The 14663-nt window shown below is 34.4% G+C and overlaps 1 protein-coding gene across 20 annotated transcripts in view; it reads left to right on the top strand.

The window, feature by feature from the left end:
• Nucleotides 1-14663, top strand: part of C2CD5 (C2 calcium dependent domain containing 5) — an 82840-nt gene that overhangs the window by 43289 nt on the left and 24888 nt on the right. For all 20 annotated transcript variants that reach the window (XM_088798384.1, XM_088798375.1, XM_088798368.1 and 17 more), the window contains 4 exons: nt 1496-1610; nt 4342-4437; nt 7676-7867; nt 12428-12614. In XM_088798384.1, the coding sequence (XP_088654510.1) occupies nt 1496-1610; nt 4342-4437; nt 7676-7867; nt 12428-12614 (590 nt within the window). The remainder of the gene's footprint in view (nt 1-1495; nt 1611-4341; nt 4438-7675; nt 7868-12427; nt 12615-14663) is intronic.

The following is a 14663-nucleotide window of genomic DNA, read 5'->3' as shown; positions in this document are numbered from 1 at the left end:
TAACATAGTAGCGTTTGTGCAAAATAGGACCACCTAATTGTCTCTGTGTTTCTAACTTCATAATATTGATAGCTAGCACCATATTGTAGTCTTTTCTATTTCTCTTCCTTTATTTTATCTCATACTTTGATCTTTTCCTCAGTTTCCTGGAGTCTGCATTTCTTTCTTTTCTTCTGAAAGGAAGTTTTAGGGTAGCCCTGTCTTGGATCCAAAACTTTAATTGAAGAACTGGCTGGCATTTGTAGTTCTGATATTTATCTCCTCATTTCTCTTTTTTGTTGATCCTCCTCCCTGTGGAGGAAACAAAATTACATCATAGGAATGTGAACTATAATAAGCCTTTTAACCTTTCTTTACTTTGCTGTCTTCAGTGTTTTACTAGTGAGTATAATTCTACTTATTCTACTTGTTTTGCAAAACATTTTGAAACTAGATATATACTGAAATTCAAAAAAACGTTTTGGGATTGTTTGATTTTTCCGTTTTAATAGTGCCTTTTATGTGGAAGTTTTACAGTAAAAGCTTAGCATGCTATTTAGAGTTTGTTGAGATTTTTTTCTGTCTCAGATTGTTCCCAAATGGAATTGGCCACAAAAAGAAACAAATTAGGATATACTGATTATAGACCATTTCTGTTTTTAACATCTTTGCACATAAAAAGTTACTGTAATTTTCAGATGCTGTTCACCAATAGTTTGCAGCTAAGTGCAAGTGATTAGGAGGTATGTGTGACACATGCCCATTTATAATGCTCTATTACAAGCAATATTGAACTCCTCTACGACAATAAAATATAATTCTTTGATTCTAAGGCATTTTAATTATACACCCATACATGGAATTGTAGTGTTCTGTCTGAAATTTGCCCCTATATACATTAACCAAATTGTTTTGATTAATCTTTTAAATGTATTTGTTTTCTTTATTTTTGAATTGGCGAGTCCTTTTATTTCTTGTCACTTTGCTTTAGAACTCACATCTCTTTAGAAGGATGGCTACAGGTGGCTTTCTCTTTTTTAATATCGACCAATCTTTCTTTGCCTTGGAAAGAACCCAGAATATAGTGGGTTATAAAAAATAGGTAGCAGGAAATGAAATCAGAATTTTTATTAAATTTATGGATATGACTCATAAAGTGTTCGCTCACTGAGGTGAGATATAGGATATTCTCTCAGTTTAAGATTAGAATCTGGACAGTCTGGGTCTACATTTTAAGTTGTGTCTAATAAAATACATTCCTATAGATGTCCCTTAAAGTAATAAAACAAATAGAACTTGGTGGTTTATTTTCTAGCAATCAAGTTTAAAATGTTAAATTTTTGGAGAAGTAGTATTGAATTTTGGAGAAGTAGTAGCATTTTAAAGACGTGAAGTTTTAAAATCTGTTGTAGAACAGTAATCCTTTGCCTTCCAGAGTATGTTTATTTTAAACATTTCTTGTTCATATAGACAATGTGCTATTGACTAGTGAACTGATTTAAAATTTATTTTTCAGATGAACCTGAAACTCGAGATGCGTGGTGGGCAGAAATCAGACAAGAAATAAAATCACATGCTAAAGCATTAGGCTGTCATGCTGTAGTGGGCTACAGTGAATCAACTAGCATCTGGTAAATGATAATAACTTGATTTTCTAGATGCTGTAATTTACAGATTGTCATCTGAAAAGGGAAAAGCTTTATGCAAATACAGAGAAAGGAATAGTGGAGTGATCCAGGAGCATGGGCTTTAGAGTACATCCCATTGAGGTTCATATGCCATTTTTGCCACTGAATTGCTATGAAACTTTGAGAACGTTACTCTACTCATCTGAGACTCAATGTATATATTGAAATTGAGATGATAACCACCTATTATTTAAGGTTGTTGTTGATTAAATGAGAATATATTATGTTGGTGCAAAAGTAATTGTGGTTTAAAAGGTTAGAAATAATTGCAAAAACCCCAATTACTTTTGTACCACCCTAATAATACTGGGAAGTATTAACTCTAGGTCTACTTTACTCCAGTTTGTGACTCAGCTAACTCCTTCCTCTGGGATCTTTGGAACCCTTGATCTATTGTAAATGAACTGCCTTGTGTCTTTAAAGTTCATCTCTAAACTCTTTCTACCTTCTTTTACTAATTGTAACAACTTTCTCCTGCTAACAAATCATCCTTCCTAACTCTGCCAGGTAATGAAGGGACTCTTAGTTCTCAAAACCTTTTTTCCTACCTTTTATTTGAACAGCCTCTCCTCCTTTAAAGTCCATGCCATTCCATAGGTCAGACTTTTCTACCTCCAAAACACTCTTCTGCTTTTTTAAATTCCTTCTCTGCCACTCCTCCAGTTAAATATGATTATCTCCCTTCGAACAGCCTAGCATTGTACTTTCTCATTCGTCAGTCCTCTCTCTCCCCACTTGACTTTGAACCATATTTTGGACCTCATTATCGCTCGTAACTGTTGCCTCATAAAAATTTAAAACTATAAAATTTCACTCTTGGATCATTGCTTAGTATTTTTCTACCCATATCATTTGCTTCTTTACATCTGGTTTGTTTTTTACCCTTTTCTTAACCAAGAGTTTTTCTAGTTCCTTACTCAGGTGCTGACTTTACTTACTGCCTGCCATCCTTAAGCCCTACTATCAGCCTCTTCAAAAATTTATAATAGATGTAATTTAGAAACTGTTTGGCCATCTGCTATTTTATTTTTCCACCATCTATTCTTGGATAATTCTTACTGCCAGCTATTACATGGATAATTTTCTTGCACTTGTGATCATTCTTAGAGAAAAATGATGAGACTGTAGTAAATGTGGACCTTACAGAACTGTGCTATTTCATCTTCTGAGGACCCTTTCTTTTCCTTTGTAGACCATGTATTGTATCTGTTCTACTCCCATTCTCCTCTTCTTAATCTACTAACTTTATTATGCTTATCCTGTATTACTCCCCAGTAGATAGTTTCACCTCATTCATGTGTTTAGTGTCATACACTTTCAAGTCCTAGGGATACGGTTTTAAAAGACATAGTTCTTGCCATCAGATTCACATTCTACTGGAGAATTATGACAAATACAATGCATTTTATGATATAGAGATCCCAGGATGTTTTGGGATTCCAGAGGGTTGGAAGTTAGAAGTAGGATTGGAAGAAAGTGTGAATTAAGAACTGAAGCACAAACTAAATTTCATAAGATGAGTTTGAATTGTATAAATGAAGAGAAGAGGCATAGGGAGAGTGTTCAAGGCTAAAAGAACAGCATGTGGAGAAGGCCTGAGGTGTGGATTCAGTGTGGCTGGAGATAGGTCACAGATACAAGATTCTACAGAAATGAGTCCAATTAATTTACTTAGAAGTTTGAATTCATGTGGCACAAACTCTTTTTCCCTCTAGATCTCAAAAAAATCTTGGTATTTAAATCCCATCTTTACTAATTTGTTGTGTTCTAACCCATCCTACTCACTATTACTGGGTTAAACTCTTTAAAATGCACTTCTGCTCATAGCTCCTTGATTCACTCAGTGCCTTCAGTGACCCCTCGTTATTCCTTCTGCATCCTCAGCGCCCACCTAAACATTTCAAGCCTGGCCTCTACTCAATTACAAATCAAGTGACCATTTATTTACGTCATCTTAGGCTTCTGGTCCATTTACACCTTGTTTCCAGTGTTTTGTCCCTAGGCTGCTACTTCTCTCATTTGCTTTAGGTGATCTCATTCAATAATTATGTTGATTGTTTACGTTTTTGGCATTCAAATTGGGTGCTATGTAGTGAAGAGTTTCAAAGCATTCTTTTGAATGTTAATTTTTGCCATATGCATAATGATGTAGTTTAAGCTTCATTTAGTATATTTTGGATATTATTTGTTTCCTTTTTTATTATTTGATACCTTTCTGATTAAGTTTACATTAAGTTATAACAATATAGATATTTATGTAGTTGTGCTTTTAGAATAATTTAAATAAAATTTAGTATGCATTTAAAGACTATTTTAATACAGCTTAATGAATTGTTGCTGGATTCAACAATATAGTTTATTACTACTTTTATTTTGAAATATTCTACTCTTTATCAGCTTTATCATATTTTAAAGGAATCAGTTATCATTAATGTTATACTTTATCTTTTACAATTTTTAAGTAATAAAGAATTCTTGCCCTCTCCATTTTAATAACATTATATTACTTCTGTTTTCTCTCCTAGGTTTAGGAGATAACCCTGTGATAATGTTAATATTTAGTAGAGTCTAATCTGAATTTAAATTGTCATCCTCATAGTCGCTTTGATATTTGACATTTTCCAAAGTTACAGTGCCTGAAAATGTTAACTTGTTTATTTTTTTTCTTTTATAGTGAAGAGGTCTGTATTTTATCAGCATCCGGCACGGCAGCTGTCCTGAACCCTAGATTTCTGCAGGATGGCACTGTGGAGGGCTCTTTGGAACAGAGGTTGTCATGGCAGCCTGGCTTATTTTCCATAAGGGCTGAGAAGGGAGAGAGGTTGACTGTTTTTTCTCTCAGAGCTGGGATAGTTCTGTGTGAGGGTGGGTTACAGTGCTACAGTGTAGAGATCAGGACCAGGCACTTTACTGAGTGTTACCTAACTCAGCAACAGAGAAGTATCGGATCTGCACTACATTATAATTGACATACTTGATAAGTGACATGTATGACTACCAACTGAAGAATTTCAAGGATACATTTTTTTTCTTTTGTTACATTATAGAAATAATTTCTTTGATTTTTCTCTTTCCTTTCCCTTTGTCTGACCTCCAAAACAGAAAAAAGTCATGAAACAATTTTCATAAAGAAAATTCTTCATTTTGAAAACAACCAAAACACTGTATTGTACCAAAATTATATATAAAAGCTTCATGTTAAGTGAAGTATAACGTTAATATATGTAAAAGAGAAAGTGAAAGCATTAGGTAACATGAGATTACTTTTTGGTCTATTTGATTATTGGTCCCATTATCTGTTAGCTTCCATAAATGTCAAAAATGCTTTCCATAAATAGATGAAATTATCAAATATATATGCAGAAAATTATTAGTTTGGTTCCAGAGTCTACTTGGATAATATAAATTTTAATTATCCCTTACCCCGCAATATGCATATTTGCCTTAAAAATGTTTTTAGTATTAATATATTAGAATATATTAAGGAAGAAAGCAAAAAAAATCTGTCAAATTTAGTACAAATTTTCAAGTCTCTATATAACAAATAAAGATATTTTCACTCTGGTAGGCACACAGAATACCTTGTCTTTTTGATACAATATAGTGTCTTTTGTCAATATTAAAAATGGATTTTGACTATACTATATTCTAGAACATTATAAATCATCATAAATAGGAAAATGAAGGTGGGACATTTGACGTATATTAAACAATTGGAATATTCTACTGAGAACACTGACTTTGCCAGTGAGTTCTCCCAGTACAACAGTATAGTTCTCAAACGTCAGTAGATTTAATTCTTGAGTAGATAGAAGCCTAATTTAACAAATGACTATTCCCATGCAGCTAGGTTATTTCATTATTGTGACTTGGGTGGATACAGTGAATTCTCCTGTATGGCAGTCCGATGCAACAGATATCATCCCTATTTGTAAAAGATAAAAATGTATTTTGTTCTGCTATGACATTATTAGTGCTTACTAGAGAAAATTTGAAAAATTTTCTAAAACACACGAAAGATACCAATCTATAGATTCCAGAAGTCCATGTATAACAAGATAAAGATAACTCCACACCCAACACTTCATAGGGAAACGGCAGAAAACCAAAGACAAATAGAATAGTTCACAAGTAAGCGAGTAGAAGGAAGAATTCCCTATGATTTCAATATTCAGAGACAATCCCTTTTGTACATTTCATATTTGAAATGTTTTTATAGACTTTAATGCTTTTATTTTTTATGCCTTATGTTGCACCATTTATGTTCAAATTCCTGTGAAGTATTTAGTTAAAAATTGCCCCAGTTTTTATCCTTTTGTGCTCCCTCATAACACATGGTCTTTGGATGCTAACAAACCGGCATTAAAATTTCAGTTCTGTTACTTGGTACTTAGTGTGACTGAGCAAGATACTTAGTGTCTCAGGTTGGTTTCAGGCCAAGTGGAACTAGTTTTTGTTGTCTGCTGGGTATTATTGGGGGGTTGGGGTGATTACCTATAGTTTTATTACTTAATCGTCAAAAAATAAAAATAAAGAGAACCTTTCTAGGTAATTATTGTTATTCCCATTTTATAGAGGAAGCTCTGAGAGGTTAAAGAACTTGTTCAGGGTCACACAGCTTCACTCAGATCTGTCTGATTTCCCTGTTACTTCTAATATACGAGAATGCTATGTCAACAATAATGGTATCTAAGAGTAAATTAAATTGACTTAGAGGGTTATTGTGAAAATTCAGTGAAATAATGTATGCAAAGAATCTGCAGAAAGCCTGATTCCTAGTAGGTATAGTATGAGTTTCCTTTCCTTCTTAAAATTTGTCTACTTGCCAAGTTTCAACTTCTAAAAAGTTTCTTTAGATTAGAGAGAATGGAGAGTCCACATCTATCCAGAGCTCTAGAAGACCTGGTGAAAGTCTGTTCTCCCTCTGTTTCCATGTCTATTCTAATTTCCTCAGATATAATGAGTGAAAAAATACTTACTCATTCTGAAATGAATTAATAAACAGCATATTACAACAAACATTTTACAACGAAGTTTGTAGGTTCATTTGAGGTTTATGTATGATGTATGTTCTTATGAAACACAGGTTTTTGGTTTCTCAGAAATGTAAAACAGTCATTGGAAATTAGAAAGTTTAGTTTTCCTATTTTTGACTTAATTTTTCTCTTAAATAGATTTGTTTTTAAACATAAATTTATATTCAAATTATCTGATTAAGAAATGTTTTTCTTCGAAAAATTTTAAAATTATTTTTGTGTCGTATTTGTCAGACAGTAAGAAAACATTACCCTTATTGTCTAACCATTTGTTCTCACTGTGTTTCCACAAGAATAAGACCTAGCCGGACCGTCAGCTCTAATGTGTCTTTTGGAGCAAAAATTAATATAAGACCCGGTCTTATTTTACTATAAGACCGAGTCTAATATAATATAATATAATATAATATAATATAATATAATATAATGTAATGTAATGTAATATAGGACCCGGTCTTATTTTACTATAAGACCAGGTATGATATAATATAATATAATATAATATAATATAATATAATATAATATAATATAATATAATATAATACCCAGTCTTATTTTATTATGATATAAGACTGGATCTTATGTAAGACCCGGTCTTATATTCATTTTTGCTCCAAAAGACTCATTAGAGCTGATGGTCTAGCTAGGTCTTATTTTTTGGGAAACACGGTATGTTGTATCCCAAAGTTAAATCTTCAAAATATTATTGTTTTTTGTCAGGTGGTAGGTCATCACACGTACAAATTGATGCAAAATGACTTTCTACTTGTATAAGTGTTTCTCTCATAGAAAAGTGTATGATTCTCATTTCATGGTTATTTGTAATTCTTGTAGTGGTATTCTTACAACCTACTGTGGAGAAGTTGTGGTGTAGTTTGTACACAAGTATTATATATATAATATATGAGTATGTTTTTGAAAACACAGAATTTTTAAGAATGCCTTATTTTTTTTTCTTAATTATTCATACAGGCTAGAAGAAACTGTGCCTACAGCCTGTGGATTTTGCCATATACCCTATGATGAACTGAATATGCCGTTTCCAGCTCATCTCACATATTGCTATAACTGCAGGAAACAAAAAGTTCCTGATGTTCTGTTTACGACTATAGATCTCCCAATAGATGCAGCAGTTATTGGAAAAGGTTGTCTAATTCAAGCAAGGTATGTCTGTGAAAACAATATTTTGGGTCCTTGAAAGAGTATGGGGACGTGGAGTCAAATAGACCTGTTTTCAAATATTTGTTCTGCTGTTTCCTAACTGTGGGATCCTGTGCAGGCTGAGCAATTGTAACTGAACCTTGTATTTTATTGTATGGAAAATTGGGAGAAAAAATACCCTCTTTTTAAAACTCAAATATGTTTATATTAGTTTTAAACATTTAAATTCTGTATAAATGCTTATTATTATGAGAATTATTAGCCTGATGTAGGCTAGGGATGTGACTCAGTATGCTTTAATGACATTAAACATGCAACACATTTTGGAAATTGACTATTTTTTCTTTTAAAGAACAGTGCTATGTTGTACTTCTTTTACAACTTCACTTAACTGTTAAGAATTCCTTTTAAAATGTACTGTAGTAGGAAATGCTAAATTATGGTAGGTATGTAGAAGACAGCTGTAACTGTCTAGGGCACTAACAACTGCCAGGTTACCAATTCCTTTGAGCATTTCTGTCCTCATCTTACTTGACATCTCAGCAGTAGTCATATGAGGTCAGATAGTTAAGTTTGAGAACTTATCCTAGAAAAAGTGCTACATATCTCATTGCTGAATATCACTATGGTCACCTTCAAAGTACTCCCCTTGGGGAGCTATGCACCGACACCAGCACCTAGTCCACCCTTCAAAGCAATTTTGGAACTCTTTTTCTGCAATGGCCATCAGAGCTATCGTCGTATTACCCTTAATGTCCTGAATGTCATCAAAATGTCTTCCTTTCAATATTTCCTTTATATTTGGGTAAAGAAAGAAGTCATTGGAGGCCAGGTCAGGTGAGTATGGAGGGTGTTCCAATACAGTTGTTTGTTTACTGGCTAAAAACTCTCTCACAGACAGTGCCGTGTGAGCTGGTGCATTGTTGTGATGCAAGAGCCGTGAATTGTTGGCAAAATGTTCAGATCGTCCAACCTTTACACACAGTCTTTTTAGCACTTGCAAATAGTAAACTTGGTTAACTCTTTGTCCAGTAGGTACAAATTCATCATGAATAATCCCTCTGATATCAAAGAAGGTTAGCAACATCGTTGCAACAAGTTTGCGAACTTAATTGTTCAGATCTCCTGCAGTCAATTGTTTCCTCCTTGAAACTCCTTTGAGTTCACAAGGCCACAGCTGTTGCTTTTTCCTACCTTTGTGTATAATCTCCAGTCTTCTTATTGATTCCTCTTTATTTCTTGATCCTCGAGAGCGATTGGTCTGGACTTACTTCTCAAAACTCTCTCCCTAGTTGAACTCATCATATGGTAGGCTATCTCTATGTCTGTGACCCCCAAATTTATAACTTCAGTCCAGAACTTTCTCCTGAGCTTCAGATTCATATATGTCATGTGGGGTGGCATGTGGAGTCTCAGCTCCTGCTCCCCGCTTAAGAACGCAGGACATGGTGAGGCCAAAAAGGAACACCCACGGAGCCATAGATAGGGGAATCATAGCACTATATTCTTGCTGGCGGCTGGGTTGGAGACACAGGAAGCAGGAACCACACTATCTGCAATCTGCTGTCCACTTCTCTACCAACCAGTCTCTCCTGCCAACTGCAATCCGTGCTTGCCAGTCCAGCCACCATCTTCTTGCTAGCCCCCCATTTTTCTGCTAGCGTAGCCACTGCAGTTATATTAGTGGCCAATAGCTCACTGGTTACAGCTGATGGCCAACTAGCCACAGCTGATGGCCATCCAATCACAGTTGATGGCCATTTACTACCTGAGCCAGCACCTTTCCATGTGAGGCCGAGAGCCTGGAAACTGCTCTCCTGGCTCTGTCCCCACAATATATTTACCTCTGTACTCACACCCCATTTTGATGTGTCAGATGCATCTCATTCTTGTTTCAAATTGAACTCCTGATTTTCTCCACTTCTTTTATATTAATTAGCCTTATCTATTTTAATTAATGATACCTTGCTATATCCAGTTCTTAAAACCAAATATTTTATTCTTTGATGTTATCCTTTCTTCTAACCTTCCCACATCAAAGTTACAAAGTCATGTTGCATTTTCTTCTAAAATACATTTGTAATCCATTTACTTTTGTTTCATCCTCTCTTGTATGTTAGGCCTTCCATGTTGGATTGTTTTTCTTCTGCCTGAGGTATATCCTTTAGTATTCCTTTTGGTGGGTCCAGTTGTGGTGAACTATTTTTTCTTGTCTGTATGCGTGTTTATTTGATCTTCAAAAGGTATTTTGGGCTGACAGTTATTTTATTTCAGCACATTGAAGATACCCTTCTGGCATTCATCGTTAGTGTTGAGAAATAATCTATTAGACTTGTTGTTTTTTGAAGACATTGTATGTTTTTTGCTCGGGTTGTGTGTGAACTATTTCATTTGTCTTTGGTTTTCTGCAGTTTCTCTATGAAGTGTTAGGTATGGAGTTATCTTTGTCTTAGTTGTTATACATTGGGCTTCTTGATTCTGGAGAATGGTGTCTTTCATGTGTTTTAGAACATTTTTAGATATTAATTCTCCTGTTTCATCTCTTCTCTCTTCTTGATACGCCACTTAAAAATATGATAGACTTTCCTACTACCTCCTTTATGTCTGTTACTCTCCTGTGTTTTCTATCATTTTGTGTCTCTGCTATATTTTGGATACTTTATCTGTCTTTCAATTCTTTAATTTTTCTCTTCGTCTGTCTCTAATAGTCTAATAAGCCTAATAATTGCAGCTTACAAATTCTGATAATCTAGTTTTTATTTCTAGAAGTTTTGTTTTTTTCAAATATAATATCACGTTATAATCTGATTGATTCTGTAACTAGTAATTTTCATATATGAAATCTCCGTTTTCTCTTGTTTCTACTGGTTATTGTCCATAGTGTTTTGTTTCCTTTGATTGTGATAGACTCACAGGAAATTACAAAAATGGTACAAAGCGTCTCCTGTACCCTCCCTGACCTTCCCCCATTGGTAGCATCTTATACAGCTGTTATAGAGTATCAGCTAGGAAATTGACATTGGTATAATGCTGTTAACTATACTATAGCTCTTATTCAATCTTTGCCAATTTTTAAACTTGCATTTATTTATATATTTGTGTGTATAATTTTTTGCAATTTTATCCTGCATTTGAGTAACCACCACCTTAGTCAAGACAGAACTGTTCCACCCCACAAAATAACTTCCTTGTGCTGTCTCTTTATGTTTATACTCCACACTGCCCCTTGCCTTGGTCCTGTGATGCTTTTCAGAAGATTGTTAAAAATATGTAACTTATCCAATTGCCTTTTTTTTGTTGTTTTTTTTGTTTGTTTTTGTTTATGGTAGGAGGGGTTGGTCTCTATCAGCAGTTCTCGGTGTTCTCCTGGACCAATAAATGGCATCACCATCTTAGGGGGATCTTTAGAAATGCAAATTCTCAGGTCTGAGACCTAATGAATCAGTGAATCAGAAACTCTGGGGATGGGGCCCAGTAACTGTTTCTTAACTGGTCCACCAGGTGGTTATAATACAAGCTAAAGTTTGAGAACTACTAGCCTAAATAACCTGACTTGAAATTTTGGGATCTTTTCTTCATCTTCATTGCTACCTTTTTAGATATTAATTCTCATTGTCTCTCATCATAATAGCCTCTTGTCTACCATCCCTACATGAATTCTGTCATCTTTACTCCGTTCTCTGAGTAGCCATATTAATGATGACCTAAAATATAAATTGAATCTGTTATTACTTAAAACGTATTTGGGGTTTCCCATTGCTGACAGAATAAAATCAAACTCCTTACCATGATCCATAAACCCTTAATATGCTCATGCCCCTGCTTAATGGCACCCTCATCCACCCTACTCTCACCCTGCTCACTTCACTTTAGCTACTGTCGTCTCCTTTTGGTTCTCCTAATATGCCAGCTCCATTCCTTAACTGTCTTTCTTTAACTCTCCCAGTTCCATCATGTCTTTAGGATCCCAACTCAGGTATCATCTCTTCTATGAGGCCTTCTCTGTAGTTAGTCCCACTCACTTCATCTGCTTTATTTGCTTCAGACACTTGGTTCTTAAACATAATCTGAGGTTGCCTTGTTTCTTTGTTTATTCCCACCCACCATCCCTCCACTAGACTATAACCATGAGAATAGGGACTTTGTGTTTTTGTCACTAATTAATGCTCACCACCTAGAACAGTGCCTGGACACATAGGAGATACTCAAGTAAGTTTTATATTCTTTTAATACATAAATTAACCTTTTCCCTCTGCTATCCTTCCATCATAAGATCATATGGAGTTATAAAACTTAAGATTTTACATTACATTCTCTTATGATTTTGATCAGTATTTCATTTCTAAAGATTCTGAGATTTTTCCTTTTTGTTTAGTGAAATAGGGTTTTCAGCAAAAGAACATACAGTGAAAAAAATGGCAGAAAAGATTAATATAACTTAGTACACCCATTTGGAACAAGTAAATGTTTTATCAAGCACACTCTTAGAAAGTTTTAAAAATCGAATGTTTCTTAAGATGGTATAAAAAATACTGTCCACTGACTAAATTATTGTTTAAACAGGTTATGTCGCTTGAAAAAGAAAGCACAGGCAGAAGCAAATGCTACAGCTATAAGTAATCTATTGCCATTTATGGAATATGAAGTGCATACTCAGCTAATGAATAAACTAAAACTCAAAGGAATGAACGCTTTATTTGGACTGAGAATTCAGATCACAGTGGGTGAAAATATGTTGATGAGCTTAGCGGTAAGTTTACATGTTTCTGTTTTGTGATTTCTTTAGTTGTAGTAGATTCTGTTTTATGTGATTGAAAGAGTCTTTTAAAAAGACTTATCTAAAGAAATTGGCATCAAGACCTTTAAGGGTTGGAAACATGAGTAACAAATATGGTGATAGCCTTTCAAATATTTTTATGTTTAATTGTAAAATAATTATCTATTAAATTAAATCAATAAATTATCACATAAAATATTTATTTATTTATATTATATTTATGTTACTATATTTTTATGTTCTGACCATAATAACCTCAGTAAGTCAGATTTCTAAAAATTATCATGTGTTTAGTAAGTTGGCCACCATTATTCTGGGCTTTATTGTTGTTTATACATTGCTAAAACAGAGTTTCTCCTTGGAACTGTTGACATTTGAGGTTGGATAACTCTTGATTGTAGTGGGTTGTCTTGTTTGTTGTAGGGTGTTGTAGGCAGTAGAGTGTGCAGTAAAATATGTGTGTTTCTTGAGTGCTGCTAAGTTGTGAGTCAGTAGAAAGCTCTTTGTCTTAGCTTCATGTTCACCTTTGCTTGTTAGAAAACAAGTTCTGACTAGAAAGTTGTCAAGGAGGTAAGCGAGAGCTGCCTTTGTAAGTAGCCTGAGACCCAGAGAACTAGATGCCTGCAAAATACATGTATTGATAAGTTAGAATCTGATCAACATTATTTGTGGAAATCCTCTCACATTCTAGACTCATAGCTAGCCAAAATTTTTGTCTATATTACTTGTACTTTTTAAATTGAAATTCTCTACTATCTTTCTGAGACATGCATAGGAACTTAATTTTAAAAATTAATGGAACTTGGATTCTTTTTCTCAGTATGCATTTGTAGATAAAATGCTAAATTGTTTCTTAATCTTTTTTTTCTATAAGAGCAAATATGGAAATTTCTGTATGTAGGGGATAATTGTATGATGATGATTAATTATATAATCACCATTTTTAACAAATTTGTAATGATTAGTGAAAGTAATCTGATTTATATTTAAATATTTGATATTTAGATTAACTTGGAGAAAAAAGTGCTCATTATAATTCATTTATCTACAAACTCTCATGTTTAGTGAGGACATAACATAAATGTGTAAATTGGGCTAAACACAAAACTGGTTATAAGTGAGTGCCTATAGGAACTAAGAGCTTGATTCATAGTCAGAGGTTTAAGAAACATTGTGCCTACTTTATCAAAGACTTCTGATGGTTGAGCCTAAAGAAACTGTTTTGTGACCCTGATACCATCCTTCACTGTCTGCCTTAAATACTGCCTTTTCTGATTCTGACCAATCTTTTCCTCTTGATCACTAGTGACACTAATTGCAATTGTTTAAGAATTCGATCTTTGTTCTGTGTTTTAGCTTGTGCACTTAAATATCCAGGTACCAAGAGTAGCTTCCATGATAGTTGATCTCTGATGAGTGCTACTGTGTGTCTGGCTCTGCTTTCCCACAAAGAATGTAATGTTATTTTCACAGGAGGAGAACGTAGATGCTGTGATATGTTGAGACTTGTCCAAAGTGATATGGTTACATGTCCTGCACCTGGGTTTCAAACCTAGGTCTGTTGAGTTCCAGAGTCTGTGTTCTCAATCACGCTGGGCTGTTGCCGTGTTGGCGAATGCAGTTTAGAAAGTGTTAGAGATGGTGTACTAAGGCTTCGTATGGCACCAACGGCCTTCTGAGGTTGAGCAGCGTGCAGTCACAGGTGCAGGAGAGTGAGTCACAGGTGCAGTCATGAACACTAATGAACAAACAGGAGAGAGAGCTTCTGAGGATCAATTTCATCTACTGCACAGACGTCATCATACAGTAGCATAATTTCAAAATAGTAATAATTCAAAATACACAGATATCTGGAGTTAAAATAATTGTCATCTCTTTTCTCCATTCCACTCCTTTGATGTTAACAATTTGGTGTTTATACTTATATGTATTGTTTTGCTTTGCTTATATAAGCGTATTTAAACTTAAATGCACATAGATGTGTGTATAGTGTGTGTGTGTGTGTGTGTGTGTGTGTGTGTG

This window comes from Rhinolophus sinicus, chromosome 1 (genome assembly GCF_057876585.1).
Source record: "Rhinolophus sinicus isolate RSI-liver-muscle chromosome 1, RSI-T2T, whole genome shotgun sequence".
In the NCBI taxonomy this organism is placed as follows: domain Eukaryota; kingdom Metazoa; phylum Chordata; class Mammalia; order Chiroptera; family Rhinolophidae; genus Rhinolophus; species Rhinolophus sinicus.
Note: the sequence above shows the minus strand (reverse complement) of the source record. Positions and strands in the feature narration are given on the sequence as shown.